This window comes from Haliotis cracherodii, unplaced genomic scaffold (assembly GCF_022045235.1).
Source record: "Haliotis cracherodii isolate W230 unplaced genomic scaffold, xgHalCrac1.p SCAF_12, whole genome shotgun sequence".
NCBI classification, from domain to species: Eukaryota; Metazoa; Mollusca; class Gastropoda; order Lepetellida; family Haliotidae; genus Haliotis; species Haliotis cracherodii.
Window position 1 is genome coordinate 38855238 of NW_027266267.1, and position 25107 is coordinate 38880344.

At 43.9% G+C, this 25107-nt stretch overlaps 1 protein-coding gene across 1 annotated transcript in view; it reads left to right on the forward strand.

The window, feature by feature from the left end:
* The window catches only part of LOC139457369 (fibrocystin-L-like), a 72301-nt gene that overhangs the window by 43654 nt on the left and 3540 nt on the right, over positions 1-25107 (forward strand). The window contains exons 39-56 of the mRNA XM_071238775.1: positions 506-585; positions 2555-2684; positions 3646-4014; positions 4821-6322; positions 6871-7030; positions 7550-7777; positions 9163-9414; positions 9661-9909; positions 10294-10464; positions 11185-11415; positions 12005-12718; positions 13589-13754; positions 15406-15638; positions 17723-17968; positions 19548-20374; positions 21879-22256; positions 22754-23129; positions 23665-23846. Of these exons, the coding sequence (XP_071094876.1) occupies positions 506-585; positions 2555-2684; positions 3646-4014; positions 4821-6322; positions 6871-7030; positions 7550-7777; positions 9163-9414; positions 9661-9909; positions 10294-10464; positions 11185-11415; positions 12005-12718; positions 13589-13754; positions 15406-15638; positions 17723-17968; positions 19548-20374; positions 21879-22256; positions 22754-23129; positions 23665-23846 (6494 nt within the window). The remainder of the gene's footprint in view (positions 1-505; positions 586-2554; positions 2685-3645; positions 4015-4820; positions 6323-6870; positions 7031-7549; positions 7778-9162; positions 9415-9660; positions 9910-10293; positions 10465-11184; positions 11416-12004; positions 12719-13588; positions 13755-15405; positions 15639-17722; positions 17969-19547; positions 20375-21878; positions 22257-22753; positions 23130-23664; positions 23847-25107) is intronic.

Sequence of the window (25107 nt, forward strand, 5' to 3'; positions counted from 1 at the left end):
TAGATGAAGTTAGGGGGGAGGGGTTGGGGGGGGGGGGGGGGGGGGGTGGGTGGGTTTGGTTAGATCGCTGGCCACGTTATTACAGAAAACCTTATATCACTATACTCTGCCTATAACAAGAACTATTCAGAATAAGTAACTATGAACCCTGCATATAATTTGCCATACAAGTGCAATGATCTTGAACACGACGTTAAACGTTTATACTTTTTCATTTAACCTCACATGGGAATATTTGATAGTTTAAACCTCTTTCGTCACTTTCAAGTACATTTCTTACTTGGAATTGGAGTTCCATTGGACTGATATGTATAACTGCTGCACAGAACACCTGTTAGGATATGTCTACTCCAAACAACATTTTGTCTGTCATGGTGTTTGTTAGCATTTAGTCGTTTTTTGCAGGAGACGCATCTTCCACCATAGGTATTCCTACTTTTTTTCAATTATCCATATGACCTATTAATGAGTTGGAAATTTACTTCACGACAATAAAACATTTCAGGTGGTGAACTGATATTTGACGAAAAAGACATAAACCTAAATGCAGAGAACATCCTCATCACAGATGGAGGAAAATTGCAGGTGAGATTATGTAAACAAAACTGCCAGCAAAAGAAAGTATACACTTTGAAATATGATTTGAAAAAAACATTACAAACGTCATCAAAGTGTTTCTAGACTGGGAACAGTCTACGAAACTCTGCAAACTTAAGGTACAAATACACCATGATACCCGTATCAATTACATCGTCTTCACACCCGTGAAAATCCAGGAAGAGAAGAGTTCTTGGGCAATTCATGCTTGCCGAAGAAGGCGACTAACAGGATCGGGTGGTCAGGCTCGCTGACTTGGTTGATGCATGTCATCGAATCCGAATTGCGTGTATCGATGCTCAAGATGTTAATCACTGGATTGTCTGGTCCAGACTCGATTATTTACAGACCGCCATCATACGCTGGAAAATTGCTGAATGCAGCGTTAAACAACAAACAAACAAACAAACATCGAATTGCCATTTTGTATTTGTTTCATTTCTAGCCACCAGCAAACATGGGCCTATATCTTATATAACTTATATAACTATTAAATAGAGCAAGTTTAAAAAGAAATTGTATCTCATTACTATTTTTTAAACTGACTGGGAATAACTGGGAAGATTTTTATGTTTTAGTAGATATGAATGTTTAAAAGTAAACTAGATTCCCCTGCTTCACGTGACCTATTTTGACCACGCCCCTTCAGCTCGAAGGATGGAGAGACGACCCCGAGGCCATGACGTTCGTGGCTAAATGAACCTGACAAACAATGAAAGACAAACGTTCAAAATGTACTGATACATTGCCAAATTATGGTGAACAAAATCTAATTTGAGTTTTCCCGGGCAATGTCAATTTTCCCGTTTAACTGGGTCGTTGAAGGAAGGTTTGGTTTACAATGTTTCTGAGGTAGAAGAAGTTCCAGGCACTGTGTCTTTTCAGCCCGGTTTTCAAACTTGTCAATATTCATTGTACCCATCTTCCCGAGGCAAGAGAGTTAACTGACTATAAATGTCCAGTTTCCACCCTTGCCGAACTAGGAGTATTATGGAGTTACATTTGGCTGGACTAACGAGTCTATGCATAGTCCAATCTAAATCGCGCACCGAAATCGAAATCCAGTTTGTAAAGTGGCATGCAGATTTCGGTCGACTGCAGGATTTGCAAAGCATGTGCACCGCTAACTCGTTGTCAACAGATATTTTCCAAATCTTTTCATGTTTTTAATCAAGGTGCTCACTTGATTTGATGCACTTCGCGATGTAAGACTCGTTTTATCACAATATAGATCTTGATTATCGATCAGATCATCTTGACTGGGCGCCACCGTTTTGTTTGAAGCAAATGCAAGTGATAGGAGAGTTTGAATCTGATTGGTCAATAGGAGAGGCATAGAAAGGACTCGTATTAGCCACTGGTGGCGCTACGATCGAGCCCAGGAATTCCAGCCAAGTTCGGCAAGATGTGTGTTGAAAGGAAATTCCATTGTGGTGTACTGCGGTCACTTATTCCTTTTGGCTTCCAGACTTTTAGCATCACTCGATGACAAGTGATCCAAAACATTCTTGAAACGGATTTTTTTTATTTTCAAGTTTTATTTGATCATTAGTCCACGGGAATGTTATGGTCTAACTTGCAAGTGATGATCTGCTGTAAATGCCGATGACATTACATGGTATCCATCAGTAACTTAAACAAAAGATCGGGTCAATGAAGTTAACCAGGTGTCATCGTATACTGTCGAACCTCGTTGTGTCGAACTCGTGGGGACCTGGTAGAAAGTTATGGTTATCCAAGGTTCGAGACAACAGGGAAATGTATGCTTATATTGGATATGTAGGACCCCAATGAGTTCGAGACAACCGGGAATTCGACACATCCAAGTTCGACATAACGAGGTTCCACTATAGTACAAAGATGAAGGACATTCTTCTGCAGTTACGATTTTTCTAATGTGGATACACATATATTGATAATTGAAACTTGATTAACTGTTTCTTCTCTGTGTTTAAAGGTCGGCACGGAAGCGGAACCGTTTCAGCACAAAGCAGTCATCACGATGCATGGCAACTTCCGGTCACCGGAACTACCAATATATGGCGCCAAGACACTGGCCGTCAGGGAGGGAATTCTCGACCTTCACGGTACTTTCTTTTCTCCGACAGAATTTCAATGACCGACATGATTCTTATTTTGATTACTTATTGTTTGAAGAATATGTTTTCACAAAGCTTTCAAACTTTATTGAACATCAGTTTAAGCCGGTGTGTCGGATGATGTGTTGACTTTCTACTTGTTATATGAAGCTAAACTTTTCTGTAAAGTGTGTTAAATTATCTGGACAATGCGTATTTTAAAGGGCTTATTAAATTAAAGGGGAGATGGGGTAGCCTTGTGGCTAAAGAGTTCGCTCGTCACGCAGAAGACCCGGGTTCGATTCCCGACATGGGTACAGTGTGTGAAGCCCAATTCTGGTGTCCCCCGCCGCGATATTGCTGGAATATTCCTAAAAGCGGTGTCAAACCAAACTCACTCATTCACTTGGGCGTTATACCATACCCACAGAATCGATTATAATCAGTGAGTGAGAGAGTGAGTGAATGAGTTTATGCTTCACGTCACATCGGCAATATTTCTGCCATATCGTGACTATCGATTATAATGAGAGTTGACTCTCGGTAGCGTAGCATATGTAGAGAGAGAGAGTTTCATTGTCTTAACACTGTTAAATAACGCTACGACAATTATCTCCAGTGACTGTAGGGTGATATAAATCCTGCCAGGGTCCATGCAGGAAGCAATGGTACTGTAAGTCCCCATGGTCCCTGGTGTGGTGATCACCATTCAGTGACTGACGATCTCTAGCCCATTTTTATATTGTGTTGTTCTCTACTACTTACTAACTTTTAATATTCTCAACTAGTTTTAAATAAAATCTGTGATATACTAGTTATTGTACTGTCCATCGTTGACAGGTTTTTATTTCGTCTCAATATATGTCTTATGAATGAAGTTCTCGTCACGATATGGCTGAAATACTGCCAATGTGACGTTAAATCTTAACTCACTCACTGCTCACTCACTAAATGACGCTACCTCTTCCAGGCAAAGTAACTCCCGTAACGTGGACACGTCTCGCGGCAACAGCAACAGCTGGAGACACCACCATCGTCCTGCAACATCCTGTAAACTGGGAGGTCGGCGACCAGATCGTCATAGCAACCACTGGAGGCCATCACAGTCAGAAGGAATCCGAAATACGATCCATCGTCACCATTGCCGCGGACAACGTCACCTTGACCTTAGATTCAGCCTTGACCTACACTCATATTGGAATCACCAGAACGTTCAGCGGTGTTGATGTCGACTTCCGGGCGGAAGTTGGATTGTTGACACACAACGTGGTTGTCAGAGGGTCACGTGATATACAGTGGGATGAGAAGATAGAGGCGTGTCCGGCAGGATTTGATACAGGTGACTTCATTTGTAATTAGCAGCGGTCGGGTAGCCTAGTGGTTAAATCGTTCGCTCGTCACACAGAAGACCCGGGTTCGATTCCCGACATGGGTACAATGTGTGAAGCCCATTTCTGGTGTCCCCGCCGTGATAATGCTCGAATATTGCTCGAATATTGCTAAAAGCGGCGTAAAACCATACTCACTCACTCATTTGTTATTACTCTTTTAGGCTTTTTTTTATCCAATGGCCACTATCAGTGACGTGCCCCGTGTTAATTCAGGGTACACTTTAACCCCCTGCAATCTCTGCTGGTCGGACTCATTGGTCAGGTGGTCAGTCCGGGTGATTTGCTTCTTTTCGTTCGTAACAAAAGACGATAAAGTATGGTACTTGTTATTACCCTTCCCAGCGTTCGACATTAAGGAGGTAGATAAAACCAGGACTGTTCAGCTTGTCAGTGTGCTGTGTCTGAGTGGGGAATTCATGTTTAAATGCTGCATGGTTTCTCAATTCACAAGCACTATACAATCGCCACCCCCACGGAATAATACAAAGAGGCACACACACACGTGCATTCACGTCGCTGTATAAGTGCAATAATCTTGGACGTATAGGTTACTTGGGTTACGTTAAACCCAATTTCACCTTCCTTCCATTTTAATATTACTACACGTAGTAATTCCCGAGTATATGTGGTCAATTCTTTGAAACATGTACTTCTAATACACTTCCATTGCACTATTATTTGAAACCTTAGAGACGACGTTAAACACCATCTCGCCTCATTTAAATGTTCTTACTATGTTTTTTTCATATTTCAGGGGAGTTCGCTACACAAACATGTTTCCTTGGACGATTTGGAGCCGAGATGGGAAGCGATGAATTCGGCTCCAGCATCATGATCCACGCCCCGCGTAAAGACGAGGATCTCGCTAAAGCGCGAATCAGTCACATCGAGGTGACCCATGCCGGCCAGGCGTTCAGACTCGGTCGATACCCGATACACTTCCATCTCAACGGCGATATGTCTTCGTCATATGTCCGTGGATGCTCCATCCACCACACCTTCAACAGGGCCGTGAACGTGCACGGCACCCACAACACATTCGTGGAACACAACGTCTTATACGACGTCAAAGGGGGCGCCTTCTTCCTTGAAGATGGAATCGAGACGGGCAACTACTTCCGGTACAACCTGGGTGTGTTTGTACGAGCGAGTACGAGTCTTCTTAACGATGACGTCACACCTGCAACCTTCTGGCTCACCAACCCAAATAATACTGTGTCCCATAATGCAGCAGCCGGCGGGAGCCATTTTGGATTCTGGTACCGAATGCACAAGCACCCTGAAGGCCCTTCCTTCACATCCAGCGTCTGCTGCCAGAATGTTCCTCTCGGGGAATTCAGAAACAACACAGCTCATTCTTTTGGTTGGTTCGGTCTCTGGATCTTTGAGTTCTATTTCCCCAAGGTTGATGGCAGCTGTTCCTCATCGGCGGCGGATTTGGCAGCAAAGTTTGAATCCTTCACTGCATGGAACTGTGAAAAGGGCGCGGAAGCGGTTCAAAGTGGTTCGCTCCAGTTCATCGACTTTATTCTCGTCAACAACAAGCTGGCTGGTTATGAAGGCAAGCTTCTAGGTTATGTTCCTCAGTTCGATGAGGCCAACGGCCCGATGGTCAAAGGCGGGCTAATTGTTGGTCATCATCCCGACCTCGCATCAGAACACGTCTGTACAAGAGGCGGAATTGTTCTTCCTTACAATAGTGGGTTATTAATAAGAAATGTCAGTTTTGAAAACTTTGACAAAAGCGTCTGCTCCGCCTTTTCGTGGACAAGGGTCACCGGAACATGCTCGGATCAATGCGGTGGATTCCTTTATAAATCTTCCGGACTTCAGTTTACAAGCTCGCCAAACAAAGCATCATATGAATGGGAACACGAGGGCGTGATGGAAGACCAGGATGGGACATTAACAGGTACAGCAGGTGGCTCCATAATTCCCACGACCGGCTTCCTTCCGCCGACCAAATGTACCGAAACAGCTGCTTTCAGTGTGGGTATTGCTGGCAGTGTCTGTGACGAGACGGTGCGCTTCCATAGGTTTGCCTTCAATGACATCAACCCCACCTCGCTGAAGGCGAAGAATATCTCCTTGACCAATGCTCATGGGACGAGCATAGGGAAGTACCGAGAGAAGAGGATCTCGCACAAACCTGGCTGGATGGTTGTTCTTCCTGAAGGCGAGGATTATTCCATGACATTTGTCAATGCTGAACATTTGACTAACATCAGCTTCAACGGACAGTTCTATGATTTCGCTGTAAGTATAGCAAGGGCCTTTGTCATATAATGTAATATGTAAAGGATAAAATGAATGTCATCGTATTACGGATCAGGACGTTGCTCATATTATCAAGCAGTATTTTGTCTGCTCCAAACTCGCTTATTTGCAGTCTGTAGCCGTAGCTCGGATATTTCTGAGTGCGACGTTAAACAATACTCAAGAAGCCATGGGTGGCGATGTCGTTGTTCCAAATTTGGGTCCAATTAATTTGAAAAACCTGTCTGGATTCCGTATAAGATTGTCGGTCCCCAGTAACCTATACTTGTCGTAAGAGGTGGTCCAGTGGACCGGGTGGTCAGGCTTGATGAGTTGGCTGATTGAATCGTATCCCAATTGTGTAGATCGATACTCTTTATGTCAATCATTTGATTGTCCGGCCCAGACTCGATTATTTACAGATTTCGTTCGAATTTTTCATTTAGCTGGAATGATGCTGAAAGCGACTTTAAACAACAAACTAAATATTCGTGAAATGACTCGATTGATCGTAAAGTAGTATAACAAGTTCAACCCTTCCTCTTCAGTCCGGACAATACATCACCATGGCCCAGCAGGCTGAAAAACCCGACCGATTCAAGGTGGGCGGGGCAACGATCAACGAGACCGTGGGAGGATTCAACACCGGTAGTGATGTAACCGGCAGCTGGACATATGATGAAGGCAATGGCAAGATTCAGTATCTGGGTAAGGAAGCTGAATAGCCATAGTTAATGGTGCAAGCGACCCGTGAAGATCCGGGGTAGAATAGGTCTTCAGCAACCCATGCTTGCCGTAAAAGGCGACTATGTTTATCGTAAGAGGCGACTAACGGGATCGGGTGGTCAGGCTCGCTGACTTGGTTATATTCTTAGATTATTGGCGTGATACACGAACATCGCAAGGTTTTGAATTGTCTGTACATCAGATGAAGACATTAACGAATTACATTTAAACAGAGTTGGATGAATAACAAATTTGTGTGGTATGCATCTTTCTCGTAACGTACTGTATTTAGATTGTGGGGAATGTAACGGACCTGGGACGAAGCTATTCTAAATTTTGCAATGGTAATGTCTTTCAAATATAATTCAACGTTGTATTACCATTCCCCAAAAGCAATACAGTTTGCCGTGATAAAGCAACAGTATTGCTGACTGCGATGTAAAGCAATATTCACTCTCAGATCTCAACAACAGTTAACCGATGTAATATTGTTTATTTCAGTTTCCGGTAACACTGGATCAAGGAAGAAGCGTGCCATCGCATATTCCACCGACAGGACCTTCAAATTGCAGGCATTCCGCTGTTACTATAGAAACTGCCAGCCTCCCCCAGCGCCAGAGACCGTGCTGGCGCGTCCCCCTCATATCACCCCCTGGTCCCTCAATTCCTCCTGGGAGTTCCGGCCAGGTGGCAAACCCATCGACAACGACAACGTCACCATAGACAGAGGTGTGTTTGTGTGTTGGTTTGTAATGTAAAACCGCACTCAGCAATATTCTTACTATATGTAGGCGGTCGGTAAATTATCGAATCTGGACCAGACAATGAAGTGATTGGCATGAGCATCAATCAACCTGACCCCCCGACCCCGTCAGCCTCTCACAACAAGCAATATTTGCTGAAAAGATCTGTACACTCAGTGATATTTGTAATCTCTCAATTAGTGTTAGGACTAGTGCCGACCAGACGGGACAGCAATCTCATTAAAATCAGATCTTAGTTCTCGCTACCGCTAAACATAGACCTGAGAATACCCCATTACGAGTCACGTCAGACAGACTTTGCGCGAAATATGACAGACGCTGACGAGAAGTCGTAGAAGGTAGCTTCCTCGTGCTTTACGGCACTAATTTCAAATTGGCGACTACGCTTTGAAACATATTTTGACAAATTCTCGATTAAAAATTTGAAACCTGAACAAAAGAACATTCTGGAATGGCTAATAGATGGTCTAGATTGTATGGATTCAGTCGTTAAGCCCCTAGCTATCGTTCGGAATACCCTGTGTTACAGTATTCGAGGTTGCATGATTAGAAATCACATTCCGACTGTTACTTTCCTGACTTGGTAAGCGACGCTCTGATTGGTCGGATGAAAGGTCGTTCTGACGTGACCCCTAATGGGATGTCCTCAGATCTCTGTTTTCAGTAGCGAGAACTAAGATCTGATTTTAATAAAATTGGAAGGGACATGGAATTATTAGACGCTAGAGCACCTGCGCAGCCTCTGGTTCGATGTCATGAAAATATTCTTTTTGCATGAAGGAATTAAATTGTTCGTCACCTCCTTTCGAATTGAAAAGTTTAACAAAATATTAACAGTAACCTGTGCAGGAAAGATGTATCATGTTTTATAGACTATATTGTTAAACTAACAGTGTCAACACATCGTACCTGTATCACGCTGATACAGTTAAGCGCCTTAGTGAGTGAGTGAATGAGTGAGTTGGGTTTAACGCCGCTTTTAACAGTATTCCAGTTATATCGCGGCGTGTCAGCCTAATGTGGGAGGAAAGCCCGAAGTGATGCAGGTCTCTGACGTTTACCACTTCGGTGAAACCCACGAGCACAGGTATGATGCTGACAAACCTAGAAACATAATCGGGGCGAACCGGGATTCGAGCCCACAATCATAGGTTTCTGGCGTGCCCAAGGGACGCAACTCTGCATAGCAAATCGCGGCGCCTTAGACGACTGGGCCACCCGTGCCCCAGTTAAGCGCCTTAAGTGAAAGATGCGCTTTGTATGCCAAACCGTAGTTGTATACTAAATAAAATGGGATACCACTCGCCTGTAGCTTGTTTGGCTAATGTGTGAGTGCTCTCTTCCAATCAGATTACTGGATCCTGGCTGACGAAGAGTTTCCTTTGATTGACACTCTGATAATTCACGGAGGTCTGGAGTTTGAGAATAATGCCACGAAGACATTCAACCTCCGGGCCAAGTACATCATCATCTACGGCCGGTTGGTTGTCGGGTGGGCACATGACCCCTTCCCGGGGGTTGCCAACATAATTCTGTCTGGGTCACACTCCACTCCTGTCTTCCCTGTCAATGATGGGCCCACGCTGGGGTCAAAGGTCATAGGTGAGTGCCTTGTTATGAACGTTGTCAGCGTCGTATCCACAAGTGAGTGTTGGGTTTTACGCCGCTTTAAGAATAACGCCAGCGTAAATAGAGATTACGTGTTATCTTGCAGCATTATTTCAAATCCGTTATGCCTCAAAGCTGAAAAGTATTATTTTTCTGGTTCTGACTAATGCATCTGTTTATAGCTTTATATTATAATACGCACCTTTCTGACAATTAATTCATATTTTTTCATTTCGATAGCTGTGTATGGCGGACTAGATATGCACGGCCTTGACCCCGGAGTAACGTGGACAAGACTTGGAGTCACGGCCGCAGCGGGAGATAACTCTATCACGCTTTCCGAACCAGTGTCATGGGCAGTGGATTCGGAGATTGTCATCACGACGACTTCCTACAGTGCTTGGGACACTGAGACTTTCAAGATAACAGCTGTGTCAGCAAATAATCTCACCCTCACACTGAATGGAAGCTTGGCTCACTTACATATAGGTATAACCTTTACAACTTACAACGTTGATTGGTCCGGGGTTCGATCCCCAGCCGCGTCATACCAAAAGACGTTAAAAGATGGTCTGGCATTAAGGGGATAAAACAAGGACTGGTCGGCTCGGAGTCAGTATACTGTGTCTGAGTGGGGTATTCATGTTAAACTACGGCATGGTATCTCAGTGAGCTAGCCCTATAAATCGGCATCAGTCCGGACTGGTACAAGCAGACACACAAAAACACACGTACATGCACGTCGCTATATAAGTGCAATAATCTTGGACGCGACGTTAAACCCCATTTCACCTCACCGCTGGTTCGTGCGTCGACCTTTTTACTAAGATATTGTCAGACACTGCTAATTTCCTATACCTACTTCACTTACAGCCGTCAGTGAAACAGTACCTAACGGTCGCAGTTACAATCTCGCCGCCAAGGTCGGCTTGCTGACCCGCAACATCAAGATCATCGGCGAGGATTATGCTGATCTGTTTAGTCAGTCGTTCGGAGCCCGGTTGCTGGTTGCCAGGACAGCAGACTCCACCATGTCGTACAGCGGTAAGTAGTCATTACCATGACAACGGATAGTCACGATCGTGCGAGGAACAGTTCAGCTTGTCACTGCGCAACTCGAACTGTCGTGTGTTGTCTCGCTTTTACGACATATCAATTTTCTTGCCAGTAGAACTGATTGAATCACGACTCCAAGACCTCATGTGAAACTGTGAAAGATTTCAGCTTTCAAACTTACAAAAAGTTTAATGTTTCTCGTTTTACGACAAGCGGTTTTTTATTATGTCAAAAATGAATACGAGTTCGTAAAATTAGTTTCTATTACGTAATTTCCAATTATGTAAACGTCATGGTGCCGTTGTGTAATTATCAAAATGAATACCGACTCACGATCACCTGTGATAATTTGGATTGAATAGTAATCAAAATATCTAGTAGATCCTACGTTAACACAATCGCTCAACAACACTTGTAAGACAATGCCTTCAAATATGAAAATTGAGATTTAGTTTTTCGCCCTGAAATTGCCAAAATTATTTAAAGTTTATTTCTATTTAAATTCGGTTTTACAGTTAAAAATAAAAATAAAAAGTTCTGGATTCCCTGTAACAATCCTTGTCAAGACATCTCTCACATCTCACACGAAATATCCGCCAGAAAATCATCTCCGCATCCAAGGGTAAAAACAGCGTTAACGTCTATATTGCACCCCATCCTTCTCTGTGATTTAATAAACTTAACGCTTCCTCATCTTCCTTTGTCAAGGATTTGGAAAGATTCAGAACGTTGAATTTTTCCACACGGGCCAAGAAGGGTACACAATGTCCTACGATCCTCGCTTCTCCGTCGCCTTCGTGGACGTCAGCAACGTTGGAGAACGTTCCTCCTACGTCCGTCGCAGTGCCTTCCACAACGGCTTTTCCCGAGCTATCGGCGCCTTTGGCATCAGCGACCTTGTGATAGAAGACAACGTTGTACACCACACTGTGGGACCAGGTATATATATATATATATATCTATTGTAACAATAGTGACAAGCTTTTAATATAAGTTGTTAGCAGAGTTGCATCCCTTAGTCATGCCAGGATCCGCTGTTGAAGGCAATAATGATGAAATAATTGCTAGTATCGTGCTTAGTATTGTTCATATATTTATCCAGATGAATTTTGCTTTGGTCTATATTGTGATATTTACCTTGATGTAGACTGAAAATAGTTTTACTGTAAACTGCTTGCAATAGTTGTCAAAACGTTACTGGGCTGAAAATAGTTGCTGAAACACTACAAGCTTAAGGTTCAAAACACAACTATAATCCCCGAATTAAATACATCACCATCGAATTACCATTTCTTGTTTGTATCATTTTACCCACCATCGAACATGGGTGTAAACTCGTTTTGACAGTGTATGTATCAATTGATGTAGCCGCTATACGGCTGAAATATCGCCAGTGTGACTATTAATATCAGTTTATTCAACTCACACATATTTATCAAAAATTAATGACACTTCCATGAGCAGCGTTTTGTAAAAAAATATTTTAAGTAATAATGTTTTTTTAATTTCCATTGATATTTATTTTCAGGAATTGTCTCAAACTCTGACAACAGTACCCTGATCAGAAATCTTGTGACACTGTCCATCTGGCCCGGGGGCTACCAGGACAGGGTGGAACCCCTTAACGAGGAATACGAGGGCGGCATCGAGGCTATCGCCGCAACTAACCTCGTTCTCAGAGACAACGTAGTTGCCGGAAGTGAGAGAATGGGCTACCACACACCAGGCGATGGGTGTACAGGAAACGCTCTGTGGAGTGGAAACGAGGCTCACTCGAACCTCATGGGCGTGGGAATCTTCCCAAAGGAGACTGGGGTCAGCGGGACCTGCATCCGATATTCCAACGTCATTGCATGGAAGAACGTGGACTTCGGGTTTTATTACAATAACCCAGCCAGCTTCCTCGGCGAGAGCCTCGTGTCTGTGGAGAATGGAGTCGGCGTCTTCCCCTTTGTCGTCGGACCGGGTTCAGTAGCTCATCAGACTTCTGATAAATACGTCACCGTGAGAGATTCCTTTTTTGTTGGCAAGACGTCAGCATTCGACTGCACCAGCGACGTCGTGGATCAGTCTGACGTCAACATCCAACTGAGCAGTGTCAGCCGGAGCTGGGGTAATGGCACCCATGGCAAGGTTGGCATCTCGTGGCCAAATTTCAGCGCTGGCTCGAACAATGCACCTGACAAACCTTTCATTGGAGTTATGGCTTATCAAGCGATCAGTGGCATCATGCATCTCACCAGTGAGTGATATTCTGTTTTTCTTTAAAAATCCCAATTAACCTCACGCTACTGTCAGTCAAACCACGTGATTGATTAAATAATGTTAGAAGTGATAATTGATACATTTGTACGATCATATATGCTCGTCAGTTGTTAGACAGCTTTCTGATTTGTACAATTATGTTTTGTATGTAGATTTAGAATTATAGTTGGACATTCAGAAAAAATTAGAAATATTACCGAAATATTTTAATGTGAACAATGAGTGAGTTGGGTTCCACGCCACTTTTAACAATACTCGTGGGTAGACGTCTGAGTCCTGCATCATTTAGGGCTTTCCGCCAACATTAGGCTGACCCGCCGTGATAAAACTGGAATGCTGTTCAAAGTAGCGTTAAGCCAAACACACTCACTCTTTTCTTTGACCCGAAAACCGAAATGTTTCAAACAGAATGAATCGGCATCGTATGAAATACGAGGTAATTGATGCCTCACGGAAACATTCCAAATGTCTGTACCTTTCCCTACTGACAAACGCATGGCATTGGAATATCATTAACTCTGTAAAAGTTGTGTTATTCCTCTTCGATTAAACGTCATCAAGTTTGTTTGGACGATAATGACAGGTACTGTTTTTTTGGAACCGAATGTGGGAAAATGCATGGTTTTCCTTATGAAAAGTTTGTCAGCCGCCATCTTTTGATGAAGGAAAACTGATGGTCATTATTGGGGGAAATGTTGATCTATTTCCACTGAACTTGTTAGTCTGACACCTCGCTATGTTCACGTTTCTAATTACTGGGTACAGATGAAACATTTCGAAAGAAATCATCATGCGATGAATATGTTTGCGTTCTCTGTCTGCTTCACATATACTGTGTACACTACAGATGTGACCTTCGCCAATTTTGGCACGTCATGCACGTCCAGCCACGACTACGCCATCACCACCAACCCCAACAACGACGACTGCATCCACCCCATCGAGTCCCAGTCGCTCGCCTTCCACAACGTGGATCCTGGCAACAAGCTGTTCATCCACATCCCTAGGGTCGGGTAAGTCGGAGTTGTTTATTGTTTTGCGCCGTACTCAACCATATTCCAGCTCGACGGCCTGTAAATAACCACATCTGGGCCAGGAAAACCAGTGTTTGATGTTATGAGTAACATCCCACTCTGTCTGGGTAGGATGACATTGCAATCAGAGATGTCACGGAGCTTGACCAGCCAATACAATTCAGCCGCTTCTTACGATAAGCAGAGGTGGTTGGAAAGCCTAGACTTAGTGGTTTAATCGTCCGCTTGTCATTCCAAAGACTGAATCTCATTGGTTAATTCATACCACGTGGGGGCGGTCGGGTTGCCTATTGTTAAAGCGTTCGCTCGTCACGCCGAAGATCCGGGTTCGATTCCCGTCATGGGTACAGAGTGAAGCCCATTTCTTGTGTCCCCCGCTGTGATATTGCTGGAATATTGCTAAAAGCGGCGTAAAACCAAACTCCCTCCCTCACTCATACCATGTGACTAAACAGTAACTTCCAATGTTAAACTAACAATTGAAATCTAACCTGAAAGGTTTCTTCATATCACGTGATAAACACTGACTTCGAATATTGATTCGTTGCATGGTCACTCTTGACCTCTCACGTGATTAGTATTGAATTTGTCGAGTTGAAAACAATGTGGCAACAGCGAGTGACAATATTCATGGTCATCTTTCTTTCGGAAGATGTGAATGAGTGAGTGAGTTTGGTATAACGCTGCTTTTAACAGTATTCCTGTAAAAAGTCAGCTTAAAGTGCGAGGAAAAACCGAAGTGATGCAGGTTTGAGACGTTTACCACTTCGGTGAAACCCACGAGCACGGCTATGGTGCTGAAAAACATAGAAACATAATCTTGGCGAACCGGGATTCGAACCAACAATCATAGGTTTCTGGTGTGCCCAAGGGACGCAACTCCACACAGCGAAACCCCCTCATAACACTTGATATTTCACTGCAGTGACCGTAACGCTTTGACGAACTAGTGTCAGAGAAGAGTTACCTCCCCTCTCCCTTTATCGTAAGTGTATGGCCCGTACAAAACTGTTGACGTTCTTAATGCGTTAGTTCCTAATTGACAAGACAAAATAATTTGTGGAGTTAATATCATTTACTGAGTTAATATCGTTTCTTGTCGTTGGTTATTCGCTCAAAAACAAATCGTTTTAAACAGTAAATTTCTCACACAACTCTTCAATCGTTTTGCAAAGCGCCATTTTTTGTTACTTGACCAGCGTATATTCTTTCGCTTCCAACAGCGGTCTCGTAGCTTTCAAGAATATTTTGTTCATGTTGATTTTGTATATAATCATATCTTAATGTATGATAAAGAATTTCCGTGGCCATAAGTGTTTTTTTATACTTTTGTAAATATTTTGCATAAGATTTTGCAAACACAAAAGTACTTTTTACGTCGCAAATACAAGGGATGGCGAACCGTACATGTCGTGAGGTAGGGAAAATTTCCATTTCAAGGTTAATAAAATAATTAAGTTTTCCGGTAGACAACTACACACAAAGTATATAATAAATAGGATATTCAGCGGTATCTCGTGAAATATCATGTTTCTTTCATTTTGTGACACGTGACACATGAAACTTCCTCCGTATACCGAAGACCACTCCTCATTCAGCACTCTTCATTCATAGATCTGTTCCTTTACAGTAAAATCAACTCTGCTGATTGTGTTGACATGGACTGTGATGGCCTTAAGAAGGCCTTCATCAAGGACCTGGATGGCTCCATCCTCGGCACGCCGGGGGCAGCGATACCTTTGTCCGAGCATTCGTGGAATGGCGACCCCAGAAGAGGGTTGGGGGACTACCGGGTACCAAAGGTCATGCAGACAGCCTTGGATGGTACCAGGATACCACTGGACTCTTTGGCTCCTTTTAAAGGTAATATCTGGCTCCTTTTAAAGGTAATATCATACACAACCCATAAACAATTCAAAGATCAGATTTTCTTCTTCGTATAATGTTGTAAAATGAGTGAATGAGTATCATTTTACGCCGCTTTTAGCAATATTCCTGCAAAACATGGTGGGGGGTGGGGGGGGGGGGGGGGGGGTGGGGGGGGGGGGCACTAGAAATGGGCTTCACACATTGTACCCATGAGGAGAATTGAACCCGGCCTTCGGCATATGAGCAAATACTTAAACCTTGGGGCGAAACAGGATTCGATCATAAACATAGGGTTCTGGCGTGCCCAAGGGACGCAACTCTACACAGTTAATTGTGGCACCTAAGACGACCGAGCCATCCCTGCCCCCTTGGATTACGTGAGGTCACAACTGATGGTAGAAAAGGACATTTTCATTGTGTATGGTAACATCTTAATCTCCATCGGCGGATCGGATGGTCATATGCTCTTAAAAAAAAGAAACGCAATGCGGATATCTTTGGCCACTTAAAAAAAAATAGCGGAATAAGATGTGCAAAATGAGGGTTTAATATGTTAAAGTGTCAAAGATAAATTTCCCGGATCAAAATGATCACAACAAGGACACGCAAGCCATGAGTGGGGAACATGCACGATTCGGAAAAACGCACCCAGTGCATTAACAAAAGGGCCATGGAGCTGAACGTACTGCACGTGCAGCAGCACTATGAACGTTATTAAAGTGCATTTTTTTTATTTTCCTTCCTCGCACGAATCTGGCTTTGCGTTTCTTTTTTTGAAGAGTATATTATGTACAAGGAATGGGGTGTGTGTAACAATTATTATATTTGGGATAACAAATTACTTGATTGAGTCCCATCCGGTATTTGAACTCACACTCTCACAGTAAGGCACCTAATCGCCATCACACAAAGTCTGCCATCTAACGCACTGTGTGTTGGCGATTAAGTGGCTCAATCTTAGAGTGCGGGTTCGAATCCTGGATGGGATACTAGAATTTGTATACAGTGAACTACGGTTATAACGAACACGCTTATAACGAACTGACGGATATAACGAACCATGTTTTTGGTCCTGTCTGTTTGCTGTATATATTCCGTACATTTGCTTATAATGAACTACGGTTAAAACGAATTAAAATTAGTGGTCCCTTTAAGTTCGTTATAACCGTAGTTTACCGTACTTCGAAAATGTTATCCCAAATAGAACATTTGTTACATTTGCCCACTTTCTAAATGGCATTGTGTGTTCCTTGGTAATGTGATTGTTTCTTATATACCTGTTTTTCGTAATAAATGAATAAACCGATCCTCATTCGTAATTATAGAATTGGGTATAGGTCGGGTGGTCGTAATAGAAATAAGCATATGTAACCCACCAGGAGAAACGAACATTGTGGATGAAAAATCACATTTTGACGTCTTTTTATATTTTAAAACTACAATATCCTAGATCCCAAAAAACAATTCATAACCTTAAACTCATATATATTACGTAGGTACGTAGCATCAAACATTATGCTCATTTCCTGCAAAGTCCCATTTTCAGAATAATAGCTGTTTATGTGATGATTGCAGTGTATAGATATATTGTCTGATTAATTGAAAGTAGACACACATGCTGACGTATTTTGAAATAATGTTCTTGTTGCATTGCGAACTAAGGAGAGAAATCTAGAATTTTTTGTACAGTGTACGATTTTCACGGAAGGAATACAACTATTTCCGAGCACCAATAGAGGCGGTCGGGTAGCCTAGTGGTTAAAGCGTTCGCTCGTCACGCCGAAGACCCCGGTTCGATTCCCGACATGGGTACAATGTGTGAAGCCCATTTCTGGTGTCCCCCGCCGTGAAATTGCTGGAATATTGCTAAAAGCGGCGTAAAACCATACTCACTCACCCCAAGCACCAATTAGGTCCCTTTTCTCCTGGTCGGTCACATAAGCGTGGCGATCACGCTGTCCACTGATCAATGCTTGAACACAAAAAATCAGCAAAAAAAACCAACATCTCGGACCGCAATGACATGGTACGACCTCTGTTTCCTGTGTTTAATTCTGAACTCTCCCACATCGTTCCAGGTATCTACAGGAACCCAAGCTGCGTGTACCATGACGACTGGCGGGCCTACGAGTGTCACGACCTGGACTATGAGATGCTTGTGATTGAAAGCATGGACCCTGACACCGAGACCCGAAGACTGTCACCGGTGGCCATTCTGAGCGAGGGCTACCTTGACCTCATCAACGGCCCCCAGGACCACGGCTGGTGCAGCGGCTACACGTGCAGAAAGAGGCTGTCCACCTTCCAGGCCATCGTGGCAACCAGTAAGATTTGTTTTAGAAGCTTGTCATTCGTGACCAACTCGTGTTATTCCGGGACAAGCCGAATAGCGACTCGTGCCCCTCTCGTGGCCATTTTTGCGACCGGGTTCCGTCTTAGCGCAAACGGGTATACCTAAAACAATTGTCAACTCGTTGCGTAATGGTTCACACATTTTCCCCATATGTTATATATATTTCAGATGCAATTTAAAGCACATCGGGACGTGCGGAATTATTCAGTATGATTGAACACATTTAACTGTGTCTTTGGTATATTTTTAGATGCAAGACATATGTAAAATCAAAAATTATTTCTGAGGGATTCTTGGACGAAGAACGTGAAATTATACGCGCATTCTGATTGGTTTGTCGTATTTTCGCACATAACATTCATCTATAGGGGGACGAGTCTTCTTGCAGGTGACGGAAAGGGGCGAGTGGTGACGAATGGAAGCTTGTTAGCTAAGATTCATTCGTGACTAACTCGTGTTATTCCGGGACAAGCTTCGTGGCGACTCGTGCGCAAAAGGGCTTATTCATGTATATTTCCCCCAATATATCATATATATTCCAGCTGCTATTGAAAACACTTCGAGAGCTACGGCATTATATAGTATGATTAAACACATTTAACTGATTCGTGGGTATTTATTTAGATGTAAGACGTGTAAAATAAAATAAAATACTCCTGTGGGATTCTGTGTATAATTAACAATCAATCTCATTAAAATCAGACCTCAGTTCTCGCTACCGCTAAACAAAGATCTGAGGACATTCCATTAGGGGTCACGTCAGAACGACCTTTCATCCGACCAATCAGAGCATCGCTTACCAGATTAGGAAAGTGACAGTCGGAACGTGATTTCTAATCATGCAACCTCGAAAACCTTGACTCCGAACGATAGCTACGTGTTTGACGACTGAATCCATACGATCTAGACCATCTATTAGCCATTCCAGAATGTTCTTTTGTTCAGGTTTCAAATTTGTTATCGAAAATTTTTCAAAATATGTTTCGAAGCGTAGTCGCCAATTTGAAATTAGTGCCTTAAAGCTCGAGAAAGCTGCCTTCTGATTGGTCATTCCATTGGTCGGTCAAAGTTCGCGTAAGGTCGGTCTGACGTGACCCGTAATGGGATGTCCTCAGATCTTTGTTTAACGGTAGCGAGAACTAAGATCTGATTTTAATGAGATTGAATTAACAATAGGAAGGCGTAGCTCGGTTTTATGCATTGTTGTCTGTAGTAAAGTTCATGTGTGTGTGAGGCCTGTATTCTATCAGTATATAAATACCTGGAAAGAAATACATGCACGTAAGTTCGATGGTACGTTGGGTAATTACGCGAAGTGTCGTTATTCTTTTCTGCTAGAACTCAAAGCTGAATGGGTAATGGTGATGTATTTTGCATATTTTACGCAAATGGGCAGATTATTTGGAGCTTTGTTATTTCTCCCATTCCCTGCTGAGAGGTTGTTTTCAATGAGAGAAACAAGAATTTTAATAAACAGCTGTTTGTATAATTTAGTATCAATCATTTTGACAACCCATTTCAGCGATAATAATATTAACATTTATTCACAGATAAAACCTTCGACATCTACTTCACGAGCACCACGCCTCAGACAACCCGGTACCATCTTCTGAACTCGAACTCCGACCAGAGCGTTAGAATCGGCGTCTGGTACGGCAGACCTAACCGTCTTGACGTCTACGTCGGCGGCAACACGTATGTCATGCCCAAGAACGGCGAGACGAAAAATGGGCGCTTCTCCTTAAGAACCGATATGACGCCAACCCAGTTTATGCCCGATCCGGCAACCGACGTCATTGGCACCAACTACATCAGCAGAGAGGAGAAGATGGTGTTCTTCATCGTCACGGGAGCAGCGTTTGTTGAGATCAGAACAGCCTCAGTTGTAATCGTCTCCTACACCCTCCCCGCCATGACGGTCGATGAGTTCTTCGGGGAGAACCTTGTCAGCAACCTCGCCGCCTTCCTTAACGTCGACCCCAGAAAGATCCGTATTGTAGACGTCATCAACGAGCAGTCTGTTGGAAGGAGGAAGAGGTCAGCGACGGGCACGAAAATCAACGTGGAAATAGGTGACGAACCTGGCGATTCATCGCCCTTGGCCTACTCCGATATCCAGCAACTCGAGACGTCAATATCCAATGGCGTGGCTCTGGGTACGATGAACGTGCTTCCGAACGGCACGGTGCCTCTGTCTGTGGGTCTAATCACAGCCACCCCTCCTGTCGACAGTACTGAGTGGCAGGACGTCAGTGTTGATGATGAACCGTATGTTCTCAACAAGGCTGGGAGCATGGCTGTCCACGAGACCCCTGTCCCTGGTAGAGAGCTGAATGTGTTTGATGCGCCCATCAGGCTTAGAGTATATGATGACTCGGTACGTATTATTAACGCCACTTACGTATTTAACGTTTAACGTTTTAACGTATTTCAGTATTGAATAGTATTTCAGCATGCCTGGTCAGTTTGTTGTTGGAGTGAGTGAGTGAGTGAGTGAGTGAGTGAGTGAGTGAGTTGGGTTTAACGCCGCTTTTAACAGTATTTCAGTTATATCGCGGCGTGTCAGCTTAATGTAGGAGGAAAGCCCGAAATGATGCAGGTCTCAGACGTTTACCGCTTCTGTGAAACACACGAGCACGGGTATAGTGCTGCCAAACCTAGAAACATAAACAGCACCAGTCTGGGATTCGAACCGTCAATAATAAGTTCCTATCGTGAACTTGTCTCCTGAATTAATGTTCTTGGTCTTTGTACTAGCCTACTATAAACCGCGCAAAATGTTCGTTTGTTTGTTTATTGTTTAACGCAGCATTCAGCAATATTCCAGCTATACCTGTAAATAATCGAGCCTGGGCCAGACAAACCAGTGATAAACATAATGAGCATCGATCTATGAAAGTTATGGAAACAATGCAACAATGCTTTTGTAAACATCATTTTGATTAAAAATTGCGTGCAGAAAACTAACCGCGAATCAAATGAAACAGACATATTTGGACATATGCTGCTCTTCTTTCCACTGAGGTCAATGTCATGTGTAGATGTTTAAAAAAGATAAGGTGACGGGAACTAGAGTTTAACTTCGCTAAATGCACGCGACGTGTAAAGCGCGCATGTGCGTGCGTGCGTGCATGACTGCTTGTACTAATACGGACAAACACCGGTTTTATAGTGCTAGCCCACTGAGATACCATGCCACAGTTTAACAGAATTATTCCTCTCAGACACAGTATACTGACTCCGAGCCATCCAGGAAGGGTAACAAGTACAATCTTTTAACGTATTTTGGTATGACGCTGCCAGGGATCGAATCCTGGACCTCCCGCTCACCGGACAGACGCTCTATTCATTAGACCAGGGAAGAGGACAAATAAAATACAGTAAACTACGGTTATAACGAACTCAAAGGGACCACTATTTTCAGTTCGTTATAACCATAGTTCGTTATAAGCATATATACAGCATATATACATCGAATGGCCGGGACTAAAAAATAAGTTCGTTATATCGGTCAGTTCGTTATAACCGCAATTTACTGTAGGACAATTAAAAGAACAAGAATACAAATTGGGCTTCCCGTTTTAGATTGGAATTAGCCACTTAAACGTATCGCAACAAGAGGCCAATAATAAAGTGAGTGAGTGAGTGAGTGAGTGAGTGAGTATGGTTTTACGCCGCTTTTAGCACTATTCCAGCGATATCACGGCGGGGGACACCAGAAATGGGCTTCACACATTGTACCCATGTCGGGAATCGAACCCGGGTCTCCGGCGTGACGAGCGAACGCTTTAACCACTGGGCTACCCGACCGCCCCCAATAATATAGAAATGTTGTTGTAGTTTGGATGTCTTCTTTAACATGTAATTTTGTTTCTTTTCAGGCCGAGCCTCTGAGTATTGTTGGATCAAACGCTCAGCCCTGGCAGGTCACGGCGAACTTGACCTTGGGAGCTGGCAGCCATTCCTCCGCTGTATTACAAGGGACGACAACTGTGTCCTTCAGTAACGGCTGGGCTAATTTCACAGATCTCGCCATTTCTCATCCTGGGTCGGATTACTCTATCACCTTCACAGTTGTCTCCCCTGTTGAAGCGGGCAACTTTACGACAACCGTTTCTTCATTAACAGTTCTGGCGCGACGCATGACGGCAGAAATGGTGTCCACGACCACGGATCCGCTAGAGGGCGAACTCATCTCGCTCACGCTGGAACTACGAGACAAGGACACAGGTTCTGCCGTGTCTGACATTGCATGGAGGGTGAGGAATCACGGTTCTTTCTAGAGACCGACCACTTCATACTCGGCAGGGAAATAATAATTTGCAAAATACAAATTGATTGGTTCCACCCTAGAATCATTGCAATTAATTCCTGAATCAAGTTAGTTGTGACTCTTGATGTGATATTCCTGAATAATGTTAATACCGAAGTATGGGGCACGGGTGGCCCAGTTGTCTAAGGCGCTGCAATTAGCTGTTCAGAGTTGCGTCCCTTGGGCACGCCAGAAACCTATGATTGTGGGTTCGAATCCCGGTTCGCCCTGATTATGTTTCTAGGTTTGTCAGCACCATACCCGTGCTCGTGGGCTTCACCGAAGTGGTAAACGTCAGAGACCTGCATCACTTCGGGCTTTCCTCCCGCATCAAGCTGTCACGCATTGATATAACTGAAATAGTGTTAAAAGCGGCGTTCAACCCAACTCACTCGCTCACTCACTCAAAGGCAAATTGGCTCAATACTACAATGTCTGTTTCAGGGCCACACCTGGAATGTCACGGTCTCTCTGGCCAGCGGCTCCATCCTAAACGGCACCCTGGACGGCGTCTTCAACCCCTTGACTGGTAGAGTGGACTTCACTGACCTCTCCATCCCTGAGATCGGACGCTACTACCTGTCCTTCAACGTGTGGTCAACACCGTCCGAGTACAACTTCACCGTGGAGACGTACGTCGACGTGACGACGGCTTCTCTTCAGAATCTCGTCGTCGAGAAGTCCAGCGCTTGTCAGTTCAAGTTTGACGTCACGTATGACGCAGCTCAGTCGCCTAAGGATGCTGCGGTGTTTGCCAACGCTTGGGCTATCAAGAACAAGAACAACGGGGTCAGAGTGACGGGCGTCAGCGCATCCCCAGGTACGTCAGAACATTTTCTCACTCTCAATAAAAACCACTCCCGCGATGTTCCGGGTCTTAAGCAACCAGTCCTTGCCCTAAGAGGCGACTAAAGGGATCGGGTGGTCAGGCTCGCTAACTTGATTGATGCATGTCATCGTATTCCAGTTGCGTTGATCCATGTTAATGATATCAATCAGTGGATTGTCTTGTCCAGACACGATTATTTACAGACCACCGTCATATAGATAGAATATTGGTGATTGCGGCGTTAAACAGTAAACAAACAAAACAATAAAAATCGCACCGTTTGAAAGATTTAGATATCAAATGCCGCCTTATTATCTAGAGTAAATCTGTTTCTTAATTTGATCTCAAACATTTGTTTTTAACGACCCGTATGGCGGGGTTATGACGAAAACTGACTTGCCATCATAAATACTTTCTGTTTCATTTACCACAAAATACACCAAAAAGTTTGTTTCTTGTTTATTTCAACCGCCGACCTTTTTACGTACTATATACTGTTTACCATACATGTATATTAACCTTGCAGGTAGCGTCATAGTGACCTTGACCTTTGAGGGTAGGAGCAGCAACGTGACGGGCATGATCTCTGACCTGTGTGTCGAGGTCGAGTTGAGGTCCACCGAATACACCTTCGGAGGTCAGAGTATCGCCATGTCACCCTACATGATGGTGGACGGCCTGTCATACTACGGAAACTGCGGCGCCAAGGTGAATACATGAACACAACGATCATATACGTACTGTGGCGAGTTGGGTAGTATGCCCGAACCTTAATGTGAGTGAGTGAGGTGGGTTTATCGCCGCTTTTAACAGTATTCCAGTTATATCGCGGCGTGTCAGCTTATTGTGGGAAGAAAGCCCGAAGTGATGCAGGTCTCAGACGTTTACCACTTCGGTGAAACCCACGAGCACGGGCAGGGTGCTGACAAACCTAGAAACAAAATCGGGGCAAACCGGGATTCGAACCCACAATCATAGGTTTCTGGCGTGCCCAAGGGACGCAACTCTGCACAGCGAATCGGGGCGCCTCAGACGACTGGGCCACCCGTGCCCCACGAACCTTAATGTGGAAGCAGGGGGAGGACAAGTTGCATGTGTCTCACTGTTTTCTCTCCTCTTTGGGCCTTCCATGTAATTAATATCCAGGCTAGGTGTGTGGAGAGTGTGTATGAGTCGTCTCCTTGGAACCAACAATTTCATTAATTTTATCGGGTTTTGGAGTACGTGTGTCTTCTCTTTGGGACCTTCCATGTAATTAATATCAAGGTTAGGTGTGTGGAGAGTGTGTCTACATCGTCTCCTTGGAACCCACAATTTAATTAATTTTATCGGGTTTAGGAGTGCGTGTGTCTTCTCTTTGGGACCTTCCATGTAATTAATATCAAGGTTAGGTGTGTGGAGAGTGTGTCTACATCGTCTCCTTGGAACCCACAATTTAATTAATTTTATCGGGTTTAGGAGTGCGTGTGTCTTCTCTTTGGGACCTACCATGTAATTACTATCCAGGCTAGGTGGTTGGAGTGTGTGTATGCGTCGTCTCCTTGGAACCAACAATTTCATTAATTTTATCGGGTTTTGGAGTACGTGTGTCTTCTCTTTGGGCCTTCCATGTAATTAATATCCAGGCTAGGTGTGTGGTGTGTGTGTATGCGTCGTCTCCTTGGAACAAACCATTTAATTAATTTTATCGGGTTTAGGAGTGCGTGTGTCGTCTCTTTGGGACCTACCATGTAATTACTATCCAGGCTAGGTGGTTGGAGTGTGTGTATGCGTCGTCTCCTTGGAACAAACAATTTCATTAATTTTATCGGGTTTTGGAGTACGTGTGTCTTCTCTTTGGGCCTTCCATGTAATTAATATCCAGGCTAGGTGTGTGGAGTGTGTGTATGCGTCGTCTCCTTGGAACAAACCATTTAATTAATTTTATCGGGTTTAGGAGTGCGTGTGTCTTCTCTTTGGGACCTGCCAT